At 36.0% G+C, this 25421-nt stretch overlaps 1 protein-coding gene across 1 annotated transcript; it reads left to right on the top strand.

Annotated features, from left to right (window-relative positions):
• Positions 1-18086: 18086 nt before the first annotated feature.
• LOC124829839 (protein SIEVE ELEMENT OCCLUSION B-like) lies at positions 18087-22214 on the top strand. Its single transcript, XM_047303416.2, has 7 exons — positions 18087-18343; positions 18520-18618; positions 19252-19700; positions 19786-19895; positions 20063-20205; positions 20297-20776; positions 21266-22214. The coding sequence occupies exons 1-7, from the start codon at positions 18137-18139 to the stop codon at positions 21881-21883; spliced, it is 2106 nt and encodes a 701-aa protein (XP_047159372.2). The 5' UTR covers positions 18087-18136; the 3' UTR covers positions 21884-22214.
• Positions 22215-25421: the final 3207 nt, after the last annotated feature.

Genomic DNA, 25421 nt, shown 5'->3' on the forward strand with positions numbered 1-25421 from the left:
TTTTACGTATTTTAAATTCATAAGTAATTTCTTGCAAAAAAAAAATCCAACTAATTTTTGCTGTAAAATTAAATTTGTAAGTATATTTTTCCTACTAATATTGCTGGAAGAAATTCCATTGGAATTTTTTATAATAAATTTTTAAAAATATATAATTACTATTCGTATTCTAGTTGTTATTTTAGTCTTTATATATTTTTTAAATTTAATGTTTTCCAATTTTTAATTTGTGATTGATTCCAATTCTCTCATGGCAAGTGTATGTGGGTTCAACAGTTCCTTTTAAAGCCTATAAAGGTTAAAACTTGATTCTAAAGTAAAGAAAAAGTCGCCAGGGAGCTTTTTCCAATTAAGAGGAAACCATCGGACATTTTAACACAAGCTATTTGAGATTATAAAAGCAAATAACAATTACATTTATCACAATAATAAGGTGATTTAAATAAAGCAAAACAAAATTCTTATCGTATAACAACACATATTTGAAATCATTTGACCAGCCTCACTTGCCCCTTCTAAGGAAGAAATTTATAATCTCACATGCTTCCCTTTTAGATTTTGTCACGATGAAATATGTAACAATGACGAGTAAATTTTATGATGCGATCTAGATTATGAATCCGCCCTTGTATGGACTTTAGAAGTGAATTCAGGGATGAAACTCTTTTCCTAACACTAGAAATCTTGGCAGCATGTTGCATTCTGAATGGCAAAGGTGCATCTTCAAACCACTGATCAAGTTCTGCCAAAGAAAAAAATGAATTTCAAACTGTATTAAAAATAACTTGTTAGTTCAATAATGTTATTGAATATTCTAATATTTGTTGATGGAACTAAAAATAAGTTTAAGTTAATTCAAAGTGTGAAAATAATTTTTTTCAAACTACAAGGCTAAAACTAAAAAATTATGAAAAATATATGAAAATACTAAATACACCCCTAATTTCTATTTCATACACTTCTTTTTTCAATGCGTCACATATGAAAATCAGTCCAATTAAAAGCTACAATGTGTCTATAATTGTCGCCAAGCAGAGAATGTCATGTAGAACTATCCTACATTTTCAAAAGTGTGTTTTCGTGTTGATTATGGATGTAACTTAGAATGTATATCCATGTCAATCAAATATTGGTGTGTTTTAAATCCATCATTTGTCTTTCTTTTTATTAACAATGTCCCGATTACATTTTTGTGAACATTTTTTTTTCACATGCATAACATGTATACAGTGTGTAACATTTAAGTTACATATGAAAAACTAAAGAATATTGACCATTTCTTTTAACTATTATTCTTAGTGGTATTGGAAGATGTTGATGCAACTTCATCATGTTAGCATCCATTAAATATTTTTTTCTATGATCACGAAAACTACGAGTAAAGAACTTTCGATTCCTAGTTTATAAAATATTTTACACATGATTCAATTGAATATAACTAGTGTTTTATTTACACATAAGACATGTAAAATAATCCTTCACACTATAATCACTCAAGTTATTATATGTTAGAGAATAATTTATTATTTAAAACAACATTGCATCCAAACAAAAATTATCTTCATAATGCACATTGAAGACATCCACGCTTATTTCTCACAACATCTTCGAATCTTCAACCGAGGGCCTAAGATACACATTAAAGTCATATTCTAGTTGTTTGGGTCCTAAAACTTCATGAACAACATAATGCATTTTCTCTTCATGCAAATCCAAGGAAGGAGGTTATAAATGATGAACACCATGTCATGAACTATGTACTAAGTCCAATTCTTATGTTTATTGATTTTGTACCAAATTCTAAAAATATTTCACTAATATTCTTTCATTTTGGAGAATTATTGGATGTGAAAGAATATTATCACATTTTCTTCTATTTGCATCATGTTAGGATTTTTACATTCTCTTTAAGGGTAAACATTCCTTTAAACCTTGATATTATTTTCAAATACAACACCATCATAGTATGGCAGCCCTTTATTTCTTCCTCACCACTTTTTCTATCAAGTTATTTTAAAAAAAAAAATTATAATCCATATGTTGGACACAACCTCAATGTAGCAAATTTATATTTGTATAATACACAATTAGAGGACATGCATGTAACTTTTTAAATTTTATACTATGAGACATAATATATTCTTTGCATCATAGTTACCATTAGATAACATGTTATGTTTTGGAAGTATCTCATTCAGTAACTCTAATAATTTGATGAAACTTCTATTAGTTCATCCATTTCTTAATTTTAAACTAAATAGTTTTAAAGTTGTTAGTAATTGAGTAAAGTTACTGCATCCTGGATACAATTTTTGCTCTAAATCAAACTTTAAAGAATCATACACATGAGCTCTTTGAAAATTTTATTTACCAACATGTATCATGTCCTCTAAATGACCATTCATTCCTTTTTCAAAATTTTTGTTGTTCTAAAAATAATAGGACCGTATAATATTTCTATGTGTCAAGTTCATAATGTATAACTTTTCATTTTACCATAGAAGAACAAGTTATCACATATCTCCCCCAAATCTTGATGTATTTGATTCAAACAATAAACACAAGGAAAATGACATGTCCCATTAATAAGTTTCCTATTTCAACAAGCAAACTTCAAAAACTTGTCAACTCCCTTTTCATACTCTACACTAACACGATGTTCATTCATCCAACTTCGTTTTATAACTACGTACATTAAAAATTTCATCATAATCAATCATGCAATATGAAATTCTCATTTTTTTTAATTGAAGATGCACACCTATTTGAGAAAATATTTTTCATAAGTTGTTAACACGTACAAATAAAATCTATTATCTTAAATATGATAAAATTTCGACAACATTTTACATTGGTTTTTGAAGTATAAAAAATTGTGATTTTATGTTTATATTTGATTAAATTTCTTTTTGTTAACCATTTAATATGTTCAAGTTGTTTAAATGAATAATGTTTAACCATTTATACTAAATCTCAAATAGGAATTAATGTTCACATGCATGATTAATATGACTAATATAGTACATCAAAAGCATATAATATCACCAAACATATTATAATACATCTTACTTTTCCAACCAATGTAAACTACAATTTCTCTATATTTATTTTAAAATATATTATACAAATTACCTATAATTTAATCTGTAAAATTGTAAACAAACTAGTGATTTAATAATTAAGTCACTCGTAGGAACTAAAATAATTAATTAGTCCCTATAATTTTACTCTTAATTTTCAATTTTAAACATCCAATAATTAATTTCAATCTATTGTATTACATTACTTTTAACAAATAATTTTAATATTCAAAATTTAAAATTTAAACATCCAAATAACATGATGCAATATAAAAAAGGAATAACAACAATTCAATGGTGACATTCATAGATTATCATGATTGAGATCCTTTAAAACAATCACGATTTGAAAAAATAAATTGAAGATTTAGATTAGTAAAAGAAGATTATTAAACCATAATCCAATCAGACAAAAAATTCCCTCACACAAAACCATCCACAGAGACAAAAGAAGAACGTCATTTGTGTCACCAATTGAGGAATAAATGAACTCGTCGTAATTGTCGTAAGAAGGGAAACAAAACGTCAAAAACACGAGAGAGAAGTTGGGAATGAAGTTGTACATAGAGATTAAATAAAACAATTTATGTTAGACTAAAACAATTTAATGTAAAATTCACAATCTACATTAGATCTTAACACGTTCTACGTAAAAATAGTGCTTACTATACATTTTTCACGTCGTATCCTTTAAGACCTCAGTTATATAAATAACTCTCTATAGACAATATAATATTAAAAAACATGTTTTCGATTATTAAACAATGTATATATACACTTTATTTGTTTTCTTGAGATGATTAAGTTGTATATCATCCATTATATAATGTCAATTCAATTAATTATTAAATAATTTGTAGATTATTTAGCATTGTGATTTCCACATTATTTCTACCGTTCGTAAAGATTTATAAATTTACGCTTTTAGTCACTAAATTTATTCTCCTATTTAACACATAACACCATTATATATTAAAAGAAAATTTTCAGAAACCAAAAATAAATAAACCAACGATAACAATATCATTAGTTTTTTTTTTCTTCCACACTTACATGACCTAAATATGTTTTTAATATACTTGTTTAACATCTTTTGTTCATTAGAAGTTGTTTATCGTATTTGAAAATGCTTCGTAATTTTATATTCATTCTCGAAGCATTCTAAGGAAAGTTTTCGTGGATTCGCTGCTACAATTAGAAAATCACTTTGTTGTTATCGTTGTGATAGAAAAATAATATATTATACATAGTCTTTATTTATATTATTTTATAAGTTTATACATTAATTGTAAGATATGAATAAGATTTATTTTGATAACTTACATCTACTCGTAAATCCTTTAAGAACAATATATCTGTTAAATTTATGTGAGATAGCGATGGATCATCATTGATTTGATCTCTTGTCAATTGTTTCAGTAAAATTCTAGATATTAACATGTTGTTGGATAAAATTAATTGCGCCTCTAAATACTTCGGATTGATTATATGTAACAAAAAATAAAGTTCACACATCTTTCATTTAAGGTATATCATGCCAATTATTTTATTAATTAAAAAATAAAAATTGTGATAAATTGAAAGACCAAAATTACATATTTTTAAAAAAGGGGGAATTAAAATCAAGAAAAAAAAATTAAAATTGCTGATGAAAAACTAAATATAAACCAAAGTTAAGTGATTTTTTAAACATACACGTTTTACCAATGTGCTAAATGAATGGAGACATCATATGCATTTCCCCTTCTTCTTTTTTCTTATAATTGTGATTCTATTATAATATGGCTTGATATAATTATAGGTGGTAATGGACATATACTTCACCAGCACATAAAGAACCCTATTAACTTGTCTTTATTTTTAATAATTTTTTTTCTACTTTTTAGTCATTAAGGTGAGTCCGATCTTGATCACTGAAATTTTAAATTTTAAAAATAGTTTCTTAAATTTACTATTGATGACTAAAAATAGTTTTTTTTTCTTTTTTTTTAAAAAATATATTTAATTTAGAGTTTGGAGAATTTTTTTTTTTAATTTGAGAGTGTTTAAATTTAAAGTAAAGTCCTTTATTGCTGGTACACAAACAACATGGAAATATGTTCTTTAGAATAGAAAATACATAGGTAGTGTGTTACTCGTGTAAGCTTATAAAAGTATAAAATACACAAGATTCTTCATAGCTGTATTGTGTGTGCTTTAAAGAAACAAATATATCTTTTACGAAACCATACAAAGTGATATCGAATTTGATTTCTAAGCATATTTTTCTTTTCATAACCTTAATATTGCCCTTAGTTCCTAAACATCAAAATGTTCCTCTTTTTTGCCACATACATATACCCCTGACGATTTCTGAACATGTTCTTCAAAGGTAATTTCTATTAGTAAAAAGCACTCAATATTTTAAATCTATAAAAACATGAAATAATAATAATAATAATAATAATAATAATAATAATAATAATAATAATAATAATAATAATTTTTCAGCAAATGCATGTCAGTGGAGAAGTTTAACATATTATATCTTTTATCCTCCCTTCCAAAATTTCAAATCAATTTTATAATTGTTTCAGTATGGATGTGGAAACCGAGATACGAACCTAACAAACCTCAGCTGCTCCTTCCTGTGATGCCGCTACTGCGATATCTTCCTTCTTGCGCTATGCTCTCTGATGGGAAAAAGGGCTGGGTACCTGCAAAGGCACTCTGACGCTCAAGTCAAAAAGGGAATTACTCAATCTTTTAAGTCCAATATGATTAAGAAGAAGAATAATTTCTATTTCTTAACTTCTCTAAGGGGAAAAACGTACCTTTTTTCTGGTGTGCTTTGTGTATTTAAAACAGTAAAACAAACCGTTTACCTGAAAGTTCGGGTGGTTACCGAAGTTGACTATCTGAAAGTTATAACTGCTAGATCGTGTTTGGTACTAGGTCAATTATTCCCGTGATTTATGGCATTGACCGATATTCGTAATTGGTAACCTCTAACCGCTACGCCGTTTAAGTTTGAGACGTCGCGCATTATATGTCGAGCGTCCTATGTATGATGTAACTATGCGAACTGTCGTGCGAGCACTTTATCACGACATCACTGTTTAGTTGTCGATCACCAAGTGTCGATCACCAAGTGGTCGACATCCAACTCTAAATGATGCTAACGTAAGAAAGCCTAGTGAATGGTCGGTTAAGTTATGTGTCGATCGTTTAGTCGACTACATTACTGTCTAATTGTCGATCACCAAGTAGTCGACATCAAACTGTAAGTGATACGAACATAAGAAGGTCTAGTGGACGGTCGGTTGGGTTATTTGTCGACCGTTTAGTGGACTCAGGTATCCTACGGTACATGCCCCCCGAGTCCGAGTAAACGAGTGTAAATGTTGCTTGTGAGTTTACTAAAGGACGTTGAGTGGTAACTTATTGGGGTAGCGATACGCACTGTTTTGTTGAGTGGTAACTCATAGGGGAAACGATACGCACCGTTTTGATGTTAGAATTTTAGGGTTTTCCCGCTTTTTTGGGGAAACGAAGAGATATGAAAAGTCAGCCGTTGGATTACGAGGGATCCTACGGCGCTGACGCTTAACCTTCCTGCCTTCTTCAATACGCTTCAGAAAGGAAGTAATTACTTTTGCGGAAGAATAGAAGTTTGTATTGTGTGCTGTGAGTGAAAAATTCTTTGCAAGACCTCTGATTACGCCGAATCAGGAATCTACCAGGTAACCCTTTCCTTCATCTTAGTGTATTTACTGCTGATAATGGAAGAAAAGGGGCCTAACACCGGTGACCATATGCCGGGGCCGTCATCAACGGCGGAATGCCCTGAAATCACCACTGTACCTTGTGGTGATGATGCTTTTGTGTATGGGAATGTGTGTGGTGAGGGTTCAGAGGGACGTGTAATATCTCCGGTTAGCGGGGATGAGTATGCCTGGGCAGCGAGTGAAGTGAAGGAACTTAGGAGTCAGTTCAGGAGTAGGGCAGTTTTAGTATACTGGATCGAGAATAGTTGCATTCTGAGAACCCTAGGGTACCAAACATGTGTGAAGTTGGTAGCTTGCCGGGAGGATGAGAGGGTATGTTACGGTAGGGAGAATGCTCCAAGTGAGTTTTTTTATTGTTATGCCTCGCCGTTTTATGATTTATATCTGAGATTGCCGTTCACAACCTTTCAAATGGATGTGTTGCGGACCCTGAATGTTGCTCCTAGCCAATTGCATCCCAATAGTTGGGGGTATATGCAGGCATTCGCCGTGTTGTGTCGGGCGTTAGGAATCAGGCCATCTGTAGGTGTGTTTCTGTATTTTTTTAGATGTCGACCGGTTGCAAAGAAGGGATGGGTGTCGTTAATTTCTGAGCCAGGTAACGCGCTACTAGAGCTGTACCTGCAGTCGTATAGGGGTTTTAAAGAAAAATTCTTTAAAGTGTCGATCCCGGATGTTGGGCGGAGGTACTTTTTCGGTAGTGAAGGGAACCCCAAATTCCCATTGTACTGGACGCAGGATCCGCTGAGGTTCACCTCTTGGCCCGAAGATAAGATGACGATTGAAGAGTTAGAGGCTCTGAGTGTGTTGACCTCGTTGCCACGCCCCTTTTCTTCCCGTCAGCTTATAAACTGCCTTGAGTTCGATGACGCTGATGCGAGGGTGTTTGGTATGTGTCTTTGCTCGAGATTTTTGTATGTTGCTTTGTTGTTGCTGACTGTTCTGTGTTGACCCTTGTTTTGCAGAGATAATGGGGAGAAAGGGAAGTGGCAGAAATTGGTTCCAAGCTATCGACAACGAAAAGGCTGAAGGTGACCTTCCAGGGTCATCCTCCAAACGTATGCAGGGACAACAATGTACGCAGGTGCAACCAACCGGTCCAGGGGTAACGTTGGTCTCGACTGATGAGACAACGGCCGCTGAAGAGCCACCCTTGGTACGAAAAAGGAAAGGGAAAGTGGTCGACACTAGTGGTGATGTGTCGAAGAAGAGGAAGGAGATTGTAGATGAGACGGCGCGTCCCCTCCCTCTCGGCGTATGGGATCCCTCGTTCACCCTGAGCCATAAGGTCGATCTCATTCTGGACAACTCGGAGAAGAAGGTGGTGGAGGGCATGACTGAGCAACAAATGGCCGACGCTTTGCTGGAAATGACGACTCGGTCGCAGATGTTAGCTTGGCATCTTGCCTATGCCTCCGACAGGGGTGTTCTGCGGGTGGAATTGGACAAGGCGCGGACGCAGCTGAAGGAGCTTACTGAGGCTCATGCCGGTTGATTTTCAAAGCAGAAACGGTCAGAGCAACTGCTGAGAGAGGCTGAAGTGCTGTTGAACGACGCTCGGGATGCCGGCTTAACCCTGAGGAAGGAGCGTGATCAACTGGCGAGCGAGTTAGAACGAGCCAAGAAGATAGGGATGGCAGCGATCAAAGAGAGAGATGAGTTACGGGCGGAAGGAAAGGAGGACAGGGAGCTGATAGAAGAATTGAAGGAGGCGGTAATGATTGAACATACCAGGGGGTTCCGGAAGGCTCTAAGGCAAGTCGGACATTTGCTTAAGGTGTCGACTGAGCGAGTGGATTTTGACGTTCGGAAGGATGTGTATGAGGGTCAAATGAAACCTCTTAACGACATTCCTGAAGGTGCCTTCATGGACGAGGAAGAAGAGGAAGAGGTGGTTGCCACCGATGAACATGATGATGGGGTCGCCGTGAACGAACCGGCGACGGAGACTGTCAAAGATGTTGCTGGCGACACGCCTAACATTGTAATAGACTAGGTGTGTTTGAACATTGGAATGTTAAACTTGGTATTGTTGAACTGTTAATCGTTACACTTGGATTTGTTGAAAATTTGATGTGTGTTGATACTATGAACGCGTCCTGTAAATCCTTGTGTGTTGAATATTCGTATTTGCCTTGTAACAACTTGTGTGTTGAATATGCGTATGAATGAACGAATGTCGAAGATGATGATCGACTACGAAGGTCATATCTTGAGTGTCGATGTCGACCGTCGAGGTTGGGAGTCGACTTGAGAGAAACGATAAATGAAATGAAGTAATAATAAAGAGGAAATATACTTTTTATTTGAAACAGAAATGAATAATGTGTCAACCAAAAGATGAATGCTAACTATAATAATATTTAAGATGAGTAGCATTCCACGTGTTGGGAACGGGCTGTCCGTCGAGGAGTTGGAGGCGGTATGCACCATTCGCCATGTCCTCGACGATACGGAATGGGCCTTCCCAATTGGCAGCTAGTTTGCCGTGCACTCGATTTTTCCTAGCCTCTCCCCTTTTGCGCCACACCAGATCGCCACTTTTGAAGGTTCTGGGTTTGACCGTGGTGTTGTAACGGCGAGATAGCATTCGCTTTTGCGCCTCTGCACGGACGGTAGCGACTTCCCTACGCTCAGGAAGAACGTCGAGGTCCGCTCGCAACTGTGCTTCATTGATCGTCATATCAGTAATATTCCGTCTCAACGAGGGTTCGCCGACCTCGATTGGGAGCATGGCATCAGTGCCATAAGTCAGGTTGAATGGTGTGTCCCCTGTGGATCCGTGTGGAGTGCACCTGTACGCCCATAAGACTTCTGGTAGCTCTTCTACCCACAAACCTTTGGCTTCGCCGAGTCGCTTCTTTAACTCAGTAAGTATGGCTTTGTTTGCGGCCTCGGCTTGGCCGTTCGTTTGAGGATGTTCGACCGAGGAGGTGACATGTTTGATGCCCAAACTGCTGAGGAATTCTTCCAGTTTGCGCTCGACGAATTGGCGACCGTTATCAGTAATGATCTTTTGCGGTAGCCCGAATCGACAAATCAAGCGCCAGATGAATTTCTGCACACGCTGAGCATTGATGACAGACAACAGTTCGGCTTCTATCCATTTTGTGAAATAATTGACCGCCACGAGAAGGAACTTGTTCTGCGCTTTGGCAAGGGGTAAAGGTCCAACTATGTCGAGGCCCCACTAAGCGAACGGCCAGGGAGAAATGATACCATGCAAGTCTTCGGGAGGTGCGTGGATGTCGTGACCGTGGGCCTGACAGGAGATACACTTCTTGACGAACGTCTCACAATCTTGGTCGAGTGTGGGCCAGTAATATCCAGCGCGGAGTACGCGTGCTCTGAGCGTCCGCTTACCCGAATGAAATCCGCATATCCCGGTGTGCAGCTCGCGCAAGACGTAGTCAGCTTCATCTTCTGATATACACTTCAATAGAGGAGTACTATGGCCGCGGCGGTATAGGTCGTCGCCTATGCACAAGAAACGTGCAATGCGTTTTGACTCAGTCGGAGTAATGCTCTCTCCTTGTTCCTGTTTCACCATGAGATCCTTGATCTTCTGTCGCCAGTCTGTTATGGGTGTTGACACATCGGTGACGAAAGCTTCCACGACTGGATGGTCGAGCGTCATCTTGATGATTGAAGATAACTGGGCTCTCTCCTTAGAGTGAGTTAACTTAGACAAGAGATCTGCTCTTGCGTTTTGCTCCCTGGGTACATGGACGACGCTAACCTCGGTGAAGTTTTGAAGCAGGGTTTGAGCTTTGTGGAAGTAGCGCAGCAAACGATTATCCTTAACCTGATAAGTTCCGTTCACGTGGCCGACTACTAACTTGGAATCCATCCGACACTCTAGGCGAGCGACTGTAAACTCTTTGGCCAAGGATAGACTAGCAATCAAGGCTTCGTATTCGGCCTGGTTGTTGCTAGCAGGAAACTTGAATGTGATGGCTTGCTCTATGACTAAACCATCTGGTCCTTCTAGGACAACTCCGGCTCCCCCCCTTTTTGTCTGAGGATCCATCCACGTTGAGGAGCCATTGGGATGTCGAGTTATGAGGTGTGGGTATTAATTCAGCTGCAAAATCCGCCAAATATTGACCCTTAACGGACCCCCGCGGTTCATAACGTAATCCAAACTCGGAGAGCTCCACTGACCAAGAAACCATCCGTCCTGCTAAGTCGGGCTTGCGGAGGATCTTGGCGATCGGATGATCGGTACGGACCACTACCTGGTGGCTCTGGAAATACGGTCGGAGTCGACGCGAAGCTGTGATTAAGGCCAGCGCGATTTTCTCAATTCGAGAATATCTTTCTTCCGCCCCTTGCAGTGTGCGGCTGATGAAGTATATTAACTTGAGGGAGGGTGCTTCTTGTATCAAGGCAGCACTGACGGCTTGGTGGGACGCTACGATATACAACTGTAAGTCGGACCCAGCGTCCGGTCTAGCCATAATTGGAGGGCTAGTGAGAATGTGCTTGACAGTGTTGAATGCTGTTTCACAATCATCATCCCAGTGTCGTGTGATGCCCTTCTTCATGTTCTTCAGGATGGGTTTGATGTGTTCGGCTAGCTTTGGAATGAAGCGAGAGAGGGCTGTGAGCCTACCAACTAGACGTTGTATCTCCCTAAGGGTTGTTGGGGCTGCCATGTCGAGTACGGCTTTGCACTTATCTGGGTTGGCTTCGATGCCTCGACGAGTAAGCATGAAACCCAAAAACTTACCCGCAGGGACTCCGAAGGTACATTTGGAAGGATTAAGGCGCATGTTGTACCTTCTGATTTGGTCAAACACCTCCTTTAAATCTTGTAAATGCTGCTCCATAGAATGGCTTCTAATGACCATGTCGTCGACGTAAACATCCATACATCGGCCTATCTGACGATGGAAAACTTTATCCATGAGGCGTTGGTATGTAGCCCCGACATTTTTCAAGCCGAACGGCATTACTTCATAACAATAATTGGCACGCTCGGTAATGAAAGCTGTCTTGCTCTGATCAGGTGCGTACATTGGGATTTGGTTGTATCCCGAGTATGCGTCGAGGAAGCTGAGTACAACATGGCCGGAAGCCCCATCTACCAACCTATCGATGCTAGGCAAGGGATACGAATCTTTGGGGCACGCTTTGTTGAGGTCGGTGAAGTCGACACACATTCTCCACTGGCCGTTCGACTTCTTGACCATGACTACGTTTGACAACCACGTAGTATAATTTAACTCTCTGATGAACTGGGCGTTCATCAGCTTCTCGACCTCGACCTGAATGGCATTGCGCTTTTCTTCTCCAAACCGTCGCTTCTTTTGCGCGACGGGGCGTGCCTATCTGAAGATGGATAACTTATGGGCCATGATTCCGGGGTGGATTCCTGGCATATCGAAGGCCGTCCACGCAAACAGATCTGCGTTGGTTCGGAGCATATGTCCCAGATCCTGTTCATCCTTCAAAGCGAGGTCCCCACCAATGGTGGTGGTTTTGGACGGGTCTGCTGCCAATGAAAGGAATTTGACATCGCCTTGTGGATGGAGACGTTCGTCAATGTTAGTGCGAGGGTCCAAGTCGATCGCCGCTGTTTCGGGTCCTCTCGCCCTTTTGGTTGGTACAAAAGGGGTGACTTTAAGCCCGGCAACATAACATTGTCGAGCCGTTCGCTGATCCGCTCTCACGGTGCAAATAGTGCCCCTTTCCGTTGGAAACTTCATGGCCAGGTGAGGGGTAGACACAATGGCTCCAAATGCGTTTAAACAAGGTCGCCCTAACAAGGCGTTGTATGATGTATTGGCCTCGACCAACAGAAAGCGGATTCTAAGTTCCGGTGCCTCCCGACCCGTTCCAAGACGCGTTCGTAAGTCGAGGTACCCCCGGGTGTCGACTCTTTCCCCCGAAAATCCTACAATTTGCTCATTGAATGGAGCAATGAGGTCCTCGGATAAATCCATCTTTTTGAAGGTGGACCAATACAGGATGTTGACCGAACTTCCTTGATCGACGAGTACCTTGCTGACGTCGTATCGAGCTATTTCGGCCGTGATGACCATGGGGTCATCGTGATCAGGGTCGGGCGCGTGGAAATCTGCATTGGTGAAGGTAATATCAGGAATCGACCGAGGCTGTCGATCGACCATGTGTACCGATTTTAATTGTCTTAGATGTCGTTTGCTGGCGGAGGATGACACTCTCCCCCGGCGAAACCACCCGATGTGGTGTCGATTCGACCTCGGACTGAACGTTCTCTCTCCGTCCGTCGGGGTTGGCTGCCCGATCGCCTGCGGCGTCGGTCATCCCTGGGAGGCGATCCCTCGGGGCTTCGTTTGGAGGGATCCTTACGGTGAGGAGTTGTGGCTCTGGTGGGGATTCTGTCCTTAACGTAGTTCTGGAGGTATCCTGTTCGGATGAGTCGCTCCAGCTCGTCCTTCACCATGTTGCATTATTCTGTGTCATGCCCATGGTTCGTGTGGAGGCGGCAGGCCTTGCTGCTATCCGCGTTCTTCGGTGTAGCTCTTCGTCGTACACTTAAGAGTTCGGCATGCAAAGCCTCCTCAAGCACCTTTGCTCGCGGTGCGTTAAGGGTTGCGTAGCGATCGTACTTAGACGTCTACCCGGACTCTTTTCGGGGCTGTCGGTCTGATTTATAGTCGTTGGTCGATCGCTTAGCGGTTTTCTTTACATTGTGGATTGCAGTTCTTCCATAGATGCTGGCGAGTCAGCATATAACTGTTCCGCAAAATACCCCGGCCTTAAGCACGAAGGTAGATTGCTGATGATGAAGGTGTGATTGATATCTTTCACACGTCGGGCCGTCTCGTTGTACCGTTGCATGAAAGCCTTCAGGGTTTCATCCTTCTCCTGCTTAGTATTCACAAGCTCGACAGTAGTCATCTCCGGTCTTCTGTTGGTCGCGTATTGTTTGCGGAATAAAGTTTCGATTGTCGCGAAACAATCTACGGAATTCCGTGGAAGAGTGTGGAACCACTCCAAGGCCTCATCCTTAAGGGATAAGGAGAAAGCTCTGCAAATGATGGGGTCGTTGTCTGTGTAGAATGCCATGGCGTCTATAAAGTTGCACAGGTGGTTATCGGGATCGGCGGAGCCATCGTAGCGTTCTAACGCTGGGGAAGGTTTATCTGGCATATGCGCTTGCATGATGGCCTCCGTGAATGGGAGCAGGTTGGAGAGGCGTATGGAAGTAGGCCCCTTCCTCCCCCCGCCAAAAGGGTCAGACGGTCCTCCATGGTGGCTCCCTTCATTATTGTCATGCCGATTTGAGGCTGACAACTCTGGCGGTGGGTGTTGCGCCCTCAGTGCCGCCAGCTCCTCCGCCTACTTGCGCTGGAGTTCTTGTTGTTCCCTTATAGTTTGTGCTTGTGCCTCGATCTGTGTCTGTAGCTGTTGGATCAAATTACGAGTGTTGAAGTCTTCCATAGCTCCGGTGGTCGTCGTTGGGATATCAAATCTCGGGCCCCGCGGTGGGCGCCAAAATGTTTCAGTATGGATTTGGAAACCGAGATATGAACCTAACAAACCTCAGCTGCTCCTTCCTGTGATGCCGCTACTGCGATATCTTCCTTCTTGTGCTATGCTCTTTGATGGGAAAAGGGGCTGGGTACCTGCAAAGGCACTCCGACGCTCAAGTCAAAAAGGGAATTACTCAATCTTTTCAGTCCAATATGATTAAGAAGAAGAATAATTTCTATTTCTTAATTTCTCTAAGGGGAAAAACGTACCTTTTTTCTGGTGTGCTTTGTGTATTTAAAACAGTAAAACAAACTGTTTACCTGAAAGTTCGGGTGGTTACCGAAGTTGACTATCTGAAAGTTATAACTGCTAGATCGTGTTTGGTACTGGGTCAGTTATTCCCGTGATTTATGGCATTGACCGATATTCGTAATTGGTAACCTCTAACCGCTACGCCGTTTAAGTTTGAGACGTCGCTCATTATATGTCGAGCGTCCTATGTATGATGTAACTATGCTAACTGTCGTGCGAGCACTTTATCACGACATCACTGTTTAGTTGTCGATCACCAAGTGGTCGACATCTAAATGATGCTAACGTAAGAAAGCCCAGTGAATGGTCGGTTAAGTTATGTGTCGATCGTTTAGTCGACTACATTATTGTCTAATTGTCGATCACCAAGTAGTCGACATCAAACTGTAAGTGATACGAACATAAGAAAGTCTAGTGGACGGTCGGTTGGGTTATTTGTCGACCGTTTAGTGGACTCAGGTATCGTACGGTACAATAATAATAATGATAATAATAAAATAATAACGAGCGACAATGGAAGTAATTGGTTTGGTTGGAAAAAATCCGAACATTGTTTGTTTGACAAGTTGTTTTCTGCTTTATCAATCTAACTCCTTTTCCTTATTAGTAATATTTATAGAAAGAACTAAGACACATATGATTTACTAAATCTGTAAACTTGCTTCTTCTTCTCTCTCTTTGACTAATTGTAATCCTTAGTAAGTAAACGTTTAAATTCAGAGGCGAATCTAAAAAAAATGGGATTGTCAAAATATTTTTTGCAAATATATAAAAGAAATTAAATTGCTAAATATATAATAAAATAGACATATATGACTACACACTTCTTCGGCTGAATAGCTTATGATAAATGGTTGAACCAATTGAAGATATGAAAGTGAGATTATTATTAAATTTTTTAAGATAATGATACTTTGACAACATTATTTTGATAATATTTTAACATCATCTATGTGTCATTCTGTGATTGGTCCAAAATTACTCTAGAATCAACAATAATAATTATAAACACTAACATAGACCAATCATAAAATGACACATAAATGATATTAAAATGTTATCAAAAAATATTATCAAAAGTATCATTATTCAATTTCTTATTATGATATCAGAGATCAACTTCGTTACATTGAAGTCGAGAATAAGTTTACCACTACAATACTTTTACCAAATAATCTAGTTACTTTTATAGGGACAAAAGAAAACTCTTCTCTTCCATGTAGTACTTTAAGTTAAGTTAAGATGTTTCTTCTCCCAGGAAGTAATGCACATTTCTTAGAATGAAAGTTTTAAATTTTTTATATTAAAAATTTGATTTTTTATTTCATACAAGCATATTCTGTATTTTAATTATTTTTAATTAATTAATTAAAATTTAAATAATGAAATATTATCATATATTTTTTAAAATATTATTAAAAAAATTTAATTTTAATTTTAATTCATTCATCGAAATATTAAAAAAATATATATTTAGGGAGTACAAAAATTTAAAAGTATTATTTTTAATGCGTTGATTAAGTTATTAAAAATATATGATTGTATAAAAATTTAAATAACATGTAAAAAATTTTAAAAATTGATTGATTAAATTATTAAAAAACAATTTAAAAATAAAAAAATATATTTGCATAAATTTAAAAAAAAAACTAAAAACTATAAAATTTTAAAAAATAATGTGAAAGTGAAAAGAGAAATTATGTGGTAATCACGACCTCTAAAAACTGAAATAAAATACATAAAAATGTAAAGAAAAAACACGAGGAAGCAAAAAATATAGAAGAAATCGTATGTAAGAAACACGATTTCTATAAAAGAAATAGTAAATAGAAATCGTGTGTCGACAAGACGACTTTTAAAAACTAAAAGTTCGGATTCTTCATTATTCGTTTAAAATCGGGTTTGAAAAGTATGATTTCTTTAATTTTTTAATTAATTTGATTAATTAATTTTTAAAATTTGTTATGTTTTCTTAAATATTTATATAATGATATATTTTTTAATAATTTAATTAATGCGTTGAAAATAATATTTTTAATTTCTTTTACTCTTTAAAACTTGATATTCTTTTTTCTTTAATTTTATATCAAGATAATTTTTATTTTGGAATTTTGAGATAATTTAATTACTAAAATTATATATGTAAAATGTATTTATTAAAAATGTACATCTCAATATTATTTTTAAAAATGTGAAAATATTTTCTATTTTGAAATATTTTTAATATTTTGATTACTAAAATTTAAAATCTTCTAATCATATTTACAATATATGATAATATTTTATTATTTAAAATATAATTTATTAATTAAAAAATTAAAGTGCAGAGCATGCTTGTTTGAAATAAAAAATATACGAAATAAAAAAACGAGAAGAATGAAGTTGTTTCTAATTCATAGATTTTTGCTAAAAAAACAAATAAATAAAAGAGTAAATATCGTGTGTTTAATACATTATTTCTATTCTAATGAGTCCTGTTGTGAAAACACAATTTCACTTTAAAGTCGTGTTTTAAAAATATTACATCATCTTGCCGTTTTTCTAGTACACAACTTATTATATTTTTTCTTAAAAAAAATTTATCCATATACATAAATGTTAATCAAAATTATACCTTTTTACTTAACACTGTTTCTAATAGAAAAAAACTATACAAAATTGGTTTTTAAATAATAGAAATATATGTTTTTAATTTCCACGAAACTAAAATTCGTTTCAATTTTAAATTTTGATATATTTTTACTTTTAAACTTTAGAAATAAATAATTATACTTCTTTTAACAAAAACATTAATTTAGTTTATTTGTTAAATAATATTTTAAATTAGCATTAGAATGTGTCTCGTATCTTAAACTACTCAAAAACTTATTTAACACATTCAATAATAAATAATGAAATCATGACGTATTTTTCCATTCATTTAACATAGAATATAAAAATAAAATAATTATAAAAATGTAAATTTATATATTTTTTTTGCGATAATAAACAAAAACAACAACATCAATAATCTCTGACAGTGTCATAAAAGTTACTCAGTCCAAAAATGCTTACTGTTACAAAAGTTACTTGGAGAATAAGTCCTATAAAATTACTGTTACAAAAGTTACTTGGATGACATGTCATAATACTATTTCCAATAGATAAAACCATTCAAATGTGGCTTTTAATAATGAAATTAATGAGGTAAGGCTAGTGACATGGCATCAATGATGTCAGAAAATAAACAAGCTGTGTGTCTAAGTGTAATAAAATAAAGCATTTAAGGTAAAAATAAGAGAGCAGGGGCCACCACAGATAATTAAATGAGGTTTATTCTTATCCTGATGAATAGGGAACAGATGAATCGCTTTAGCTTTTTTAATACCCTCTTGCAAGCAAGGTACATGTTCAACAAAGCTTTATTCTTCTTCATGTTGCTATATATATGTTATTAGTACAACCACGTATACTCAAGCCAAAACCTGTTTCCCTCCCACTGTGTCTTCTCATATCTGAAACCATTTCAGCAACATGAGTAGTCGCCAGCTAACAGCTACTCCAAAAATGTCCCAAAGGAAGGAGCGACGCATGTTCTCCACTTCTGATGACAGTGCCATGACCAAGCAGGTTCAGACCACACATGCCCCAGATGGCCGTGAAATTGATGTCAAACCTATTCTACAAATCGTCGACGAAATTCTCCTTCGGTTCATTGCTCGCACTGTTGAGGGTTATGAAGTAAGACTTACCTTTTATGCTACCATGTTTACGTTCTGCCACTTTGCATGCATGTGATACATGTTCAGTTAACTCCTTATTTTATTTATTTGTTCTTGTTATTATCATTATTATTATCATTATTATTATTATTATTATTATTATTATTATTATTATTATATGTGGCTTTTTGACAGGTGAAAAGAGACCAAGATGCATTGGAGATGACTGCTGCTCTGGCTGAATTTGACATGCTTGACTCGCTGGCTTACATCATAAACAAAATTTCGTGTGAGGTTGTTTTCATCTGAAAATCTTCTTAACTTTTATAAAAGTTACCTGACACTGTTACCAAGGATACAGTGTGTTCCCATGTTTCCTCAAACTACCATCCAATGATGTGTTGCACTTAAAAAGACAGTTATTCCTTTTCCCATTTTGCATAGAATATACTTTTCTTTCATTCTTATGACAGTGAATTGATATATGAATCAACCTTCTTATTTACCCCTCAGTTTTGCATCCTCTTGAACAAACAAAATTATATGTCCAATGTTTACAAGTCTCTCTCATACACAATCACATTTGTTCCTAATAATTTGTTTATGGAAATTGACTTAGACTGATACTTAACCAGATTATTTGAAATATATGTATGTATATACATACTCATCTTTGCCTAAGAATGTGTATCACATTCTCTATCTTTTCTTTATTCGTAGAGCTTTGAACCTAACAATAAATAAAATAGGATAAATATATTTTTATTATAAATTTATGAAAGTTCTTAGAAACATGCAAAGTTGAAAATTCGTTAGTTTTAAGACTAAACTTCTTTTCTGGTTCTGTCCTACATGTCACTGTACTTTGACTGTCTAAATTCACCTAGATATATGTAATTAAAGAGCAATTCCTGAATACATTGGCAGCTATCATGCAAGTGTTCGGGAGGTGGAGATGCGCATTCATCAACAATGGTGTTACTGGGTTACATGTCTAGCTATGCATGGCATGCGAAAGTTGTGCTAACATTAGCAGCCTTTGCTGTTATTTTTGGAGAGTTTTGGCTTGTTGCTCAGTTGAGTGCTGAAAATACTCTTGCCAAGTCTGTGGCCCTTCTTAAGCAACTGCCAGATATTGCTGAGAATTTCATGTCATTGAAACCCCATTTTGAAGCACTCATTAGGCTCGTGAAGGCTGCAATGGATGTAACCACCTGCATCGTTGAATTCAAGGAGCTTCCATCTGACTACATTTCAGAGGACACACCTCCCATGTCTGTTGCCAGTACTCACATTCCTATTGCTTCCTACTGGGTCATCAGAAGTATTGTGGCTTGTGCCTCTCAAATTGCTAGTCTCATAGGCACAAGAAATGAGTAAGCATACTTCCTTTCCATCGTTCACCTTAAATCAATTTTCATTTTTTGGAAATATCAGTGACCCCAATTTTGTTGATTGCAGGTCAATTTCATCAACCACTGAGGCATGGGAGTTATCTAGTCTTGCTCACAAAGTTACTAGTATTCATGAGCACCTCAAGAGCCAACTGGTTCTTTGCTACCAATATATAGGTGGGTACAGTTATACTCAACAAGTTAAATAATTTCATATAGCCTTGGACTAATTTAAAGGGTTTTGAATTGATGTGATGTTTGAGAGTTTCATTAAGTATATAAAAGGATAAAATATATCTGGAATGAGGCACATTTGACAAATGAATATCCTTAACCTGGTGCAGATGACAAGAGGCATATAGAGGCATTCCATAATCTGATTCGTCTTTTCGAGACAGTCCATATAGACAACATGAAAATTGTCAGAGCATTGATATATGCAAAGGATGATATCCTTCCACTCTTGGATGGAACTACAAAATCAAGGGTACTTTGATATTTTTAGTAACATGTAGCCCTTATGCTAAATAAATCTCATTTGGAACCATGGTTAAGAAGATTGATTTGTTGACAAACAGGTTAGTCTGGAAGTACTAAGGAGGAAACATGTGTTGCTGCTCATATCAGACCTTGATCTTTCACAAGAAGAGATCCTGGTACTTGATAATTTGTACAAAGATGCACGAGCGAGGGGTGACACACACTATGAGATGGTTTGGATCCCAGTTGTGGACAAAGGGATCTGGAATGAGGTGAACAAACAGAAGTTTGAGTATTTGCAGTCATTGATGCCATGGTACAGTGTCTGTGATCCTTTCATCATTGAACCATCAGCAGTTAAGTACATCAAAGAAGTGTGGAATTTCTCAAAGACAGCTATTCTAGTGGCCCTTGATCCACAAGGCAGATTGTCCTCCCCTAATGCAGTCCATATGATATGGATTTGGGGCAATTTGGCCTTCCCCTTCACTAGTGAGAAAGAAGAATCACTGTGGAAGCAAGAGATTTGGAGCCTTGAACTGCTTGTTGATGGCATTGATCCTACAGTTTTAGAATGGGTAACAAGATCCTCTGCCCATTTATTTTATTTCCCACTGTTGTTATACTTTTTCTTCCCAAACTATTTATCGCTAAACCATACAAGTATCAACTACTTTTTGCAGTAATATTGTCAAAACGCAAATACACTAGTGGATATATAACTACAACTATACAGTATAACTATAAGGATATTTTAACAAGATCCATGAAAATTAACATAATAAATTGTTTTCTTAAAATGTGAATTGCATTATTTGCAGTCATATATCTAAACTAAAACAGAACATTTCTGACTAAGTGCGAAACTGAAACTTGTAGACACGCATGAAATTTTACAAGATAAGAACTCTGATTAGCACGGTTAAAAGAAGAAATTTATCCAAATTAGACAAACTATTAATTTAGTCTCTGTATTTATAATGGAGGGTAACTTTAGTCTCTGACTTTAACTCCAAATTGATGAGTTGTAAACTTTTTATACTGACAGATGAAATTTGTGTTTACAGATGGCAGAAGGAAAACTGGTATGTCTGTATGGAGGTGAAGACCTGGAGTGGATTGAGAAATTCACAGCAACAGCATTGAGTGTGGCAAAAGCTGGGAAGTTCCAGCTGGAGATGGCGTACGTGGGAAAGAGCAACGCGAAGGAGCGGATGCAGAAGATGATAAAAACGTTCACTACGAGAAAGTTCAGTTACTTTTGGCCCAACGTGACCTCCATTTGGTTCTTCTGGACCCGTTTGGAGAGCATGCTGTACTCCAAGTTGCAGCACGGAAGGACGGTGGAAAACGACGAGATCATGAGCGAAGTGATGACTGTGCTGAGCTTCGACGGCAGTGATCGAGGGTGGGCGATTTTCTGCATGGGCGCCACTGATATGGCCAGAGCCAAAGGTGACAGTTTTTTGAAATGCTTGCAGGACTTCGAAAAGTGGGGGCCTAGAATCGAGGAAGATGGTGTGGTGAAAGCCATGAACGATTACCTCAACCAAAACAAACCCCCACATCACTGCAACCGTTTGATCCTTCCTGGGAGCACTGGTGGCATACCCCAGAAGGTTGTGTGCGCTGAATGTGGACGCCAAATGGAGAAATACTTCATGTATCGTTGCTGTGTTGAGTAAGAGCGATCAGATTAAGTTAAGTGTAGTGTACTATCGTTGACACATTTTCATTGTTTGACTATGTTTAATGTTGGTTTGAGAGTCTAATGTTTTTAGTTTCATAACAGAGGTTGTTCCTTTGTGAGATATGTAGTGAGATGTGACATGAGATGAGATGTTGTTAAGATAATGTTTATGTGTATGTACTAGCTGATCTTGAGGCCTCAGAAGCACCATCTGTTTGGGTAGCTAGTTGAGACCCCTTGCTTAATAAAGTGTGTTGTAGAACTTTGATGTGATGACAGTGTTAAAGTCTTGTGCAAGTTGTAAACATTTATTTTTCTTTGGTTTATGTCTGATTGGTGCTCTTTTTCATTTGGAGTATGATATGTTATATTAATAATTTTTTTATAATAAATTACATATCACAATTTTATTAATTCGTATATTTATAACCGATCACAAACTATCAAATAAATTATTATAAAAGAAATGGTTAAAAAAACATTTTTCTTTATCATCCCAATGTGATAACATGTAAGTCGCATCAGAAAGGAACAGAGAAAGAAAGGAGTGGTGTGAGTGGTGAATGGGAACAGAGTGAGTAATGGGGAAGAACTTTTCAAAATAGAACGAAAAGAGAGAATGCGTTTGTCCCCACCGTGAAACACACCAATCGGGGACCAAGTCATGAGTTTGATTAAAAATAAAGAAAATTCGAATAACGCTTTTAAATTAAATTAAACCACAGAAGACTTGACTCGTTTTTTGCGATTTGAGATTAGTGCCCAAAACATACGTCGAGCAATTTACACAACTCCCACCATTGACTTTCAACGACCATCAATTTATTAATGATTTGAAAACTTTAATTTTTATAAGGCATAATTAAAATCTCAATTTCTGTATTTTGATTGCAGTTATATTGAAAAATTAAATGAAATTTTATATGTTTTTTTATTTATTTTTTATTTAATATTTTTTGTGGTATTAAAGATTTTTTTTTCATCATCTTATGTACTTGCTTTTACCAACTTTTATGTTTTGAATTGCTGTTTCTTGAGAGTTTAGTGATGATTAATACGTTGTTCACTATTAAATGGTCTCGATTGAGTTCTTTTAACATAAGGTTAGCAATCATTCAGCTTTTCAATAGAACTTTGATATTTTCACACGTCAATGTTGATTGAGAGGATTAACTTGATGTAAAAGGTTCTTGATTTCGTGAATCAATGTCACTCACACGTTTAATGACTTTAATCGTTTTCTTACTTGGATTTTAACGAGAATATCATATATATCAAGTTTCTATTGTGTTTATTTTTTGATTTTTTTTTATATAAATATAAAGATAAAATGTAATAATAATGGATGGAATGAACAACATGAATTATGGAACTCAAATGGGAGATGTATGAACAGAAGGAATGGCAAAAAAATAGCAAAAACAATAAACTAGATTGTAAAAAGTAAATTAAATAGGAAAATAAAGGATGTTGTAAAGTGATCTATTTTGCAACAATTAATAGTGAATTAGTCATTTTTTCTAGTTCACCATGTTTCAAAATGTATTAATTATTTCATAATTTGTCATTCTTGTAAAATACACAGAAATGGACCTATTAATATTTTTTAACTCTCTCGGGACACAGTTAAAAGATTTGAATTCAAATTTGAATAAATTACAAATAACTGTACTGAAATTGTCCTTAGTAGTTTTAACTACATGGCTCGAGTAATTTATATCTACTAAGTCTCCTGAACAGTTGTTGTTTTGTTCTTCTCTTGATTTGCCTCTTGATTTTGATCAATATTTTCTCTTCATTTGCATTTTCCTTCTATTGATATTCTAATTATAATTACATAACTTACTACATAACTTACTTTTAAATGTTCGTTCTTATGACACGCATCTCATAAAGAAGTACTTGGTAACTTTGTCCTTCACTCATCGCATCTCTATAGAACATAATCCTCCTTGGTTTATGACTAGTGAGGTTCAGAAAGCATAAATCAAATTCTTGATAATGCCAAAAGGTGATTTTGTCCTTTACTAACACTATTCTTATAATGATTTTGTACGCTATAATCCTTTGTTTTGGATTTTCATATAAAGCTTAATTTTCTATTGATCAAATGATATAAGTTTTGTCCTTCAATCGATTGTGTAATTTATCTTATTAACCTTTGATCTCATAACAACTCTTGATATCTTGAATAATTTCTCCCTATTCCTCAAATGCTGTCAACAATTGCTAAAATAAAATGATATTAATGTAAAAATGACAAATGAATTTTATTACTTTTAATTGAAAATATGTGTTTTATGATAAGAATCATCATTGTCACCTACATTAATGATGGTGACCATGGCAATCTTTTAAGTGAAATAGATGATGACATAGAATTTATTAACCAACATAACAATTTTGTTATTTAATAAATTTCTATAAACATAATATTATTTTATATTAACCAAAAAGTTTCACATTATAATGTAAAAATATCAATCATATCGTCCAATTAATATAGAAATTAAAAGATGAAGATTTAATTGAAAAATATAAAACTTTGAATTCTTAATATATCTAAAAAATTAATAAAGACTCAACTAACACTACTACAAAAACAAGTTTTGACGTTAGTTATTTTCGTCATTTGACGTTAGTCTAAACTCTGATGTCTTAGTTAGAGACATCAATTTGATGTTTGAATAAAAGAGCGACGTCGAATGATATCAGCCCTCAGGCCAATTGACGTCCCATGACGATAGCCACAAGAGGATCTGATGTCCTAGTGTGCTGAGTGTAGGACCTAAATCGCTGAGCACGAATTTCTAGGAATAAAAAAGAGGCAAGTTTATGTTGGTCCTTACCATAGCCAACGTCAGTTGACATCTATTAATGCATTAATGGACGTCAATTGTAGCTTTTTTTAAAATAATTTATTCACTTTTACAATTTTACCAAACTTGAAAAGCTGGAAATCAACACAGTTTAAATATTGAATATTTCCATAACATAATTTCAAGTTTAAATTATGAACTAATCAAAACTAAAACTAAAAACTAAATCTATCAAAATTAAACTAAAAACTAAAGCTATCAAAACTAAAAGTATCAAAACTAAACTAAAGTGAAATCACACAAAAACACTAGAGGAGGGGGGAGTGTGAATAATATTTTTAAAATTCTTTCATAGAGCAGCGTCTAAAGGATTTGTAAGAGATATATAATTCAGGTAAGATGATTTAGATGGTTTTATAAAGGGTGAGTATGGAAAACATTTCAAAGAGCAAATCAATAAAGCACATATTTTACACTGGTTCACTTAATTACGAGCTACATCTAGTTCTCCCATAATAACTCTTAAGTAGTTCCACTAATCTTCACGAAGATTACACAACTTTTACCACTTTAGGTTTAAGTAAAACATATTTTAAGCTTTTTGAGAGACGCTTATGTTCGTAAGACATTGTTTGTAAAACATTTTCCATTTAGACGATATAAGTTTGAAAGTGTTATTCTGTAACTCATCATATGATTCAAATTGATAGGCGT

This window comes from Vigna umbellata, chromosome 2 (genome assembly GCF_029865625.1).
Source record: "Vigna umbellata cultivar VRB3 chromosome 2, Vumbellata_1.0, whole genome shotgun sequence".
Taxonomy (NCBI): domain Eukaryota; kingdom Viridiplantae; phylum Streptophyta; class Magnoliopsida; order Fabales; family Fabaceae; genus Vigna; species Vigna umbellata.

Excerpts from the sequence above, each read along its gene's own strand:
- LOC124829839 (XM_047303416.2), top strand. The coding sequence starts at position 18,137 with ATGAGTAGTCGCCAGCTAACAGCTACTCCAAAAATGTCCCAAAGGAAG. Across the intron at positions 19,896-20,062 it reads TCTTTGCTACCAATATATAG|ATGACAAGAGGCATATAGAG; the intron begins GTGGGTACAGTT and ends AACCTGGTGCAG. Across the intron at positions 20,777-21,265 it reads ATCCTACAGTTTTAGAATGG|ATGGCAGAAGGAAAACTGGT; the intron begins GTAACAAGATCC and ends TTGTGTTTACAG.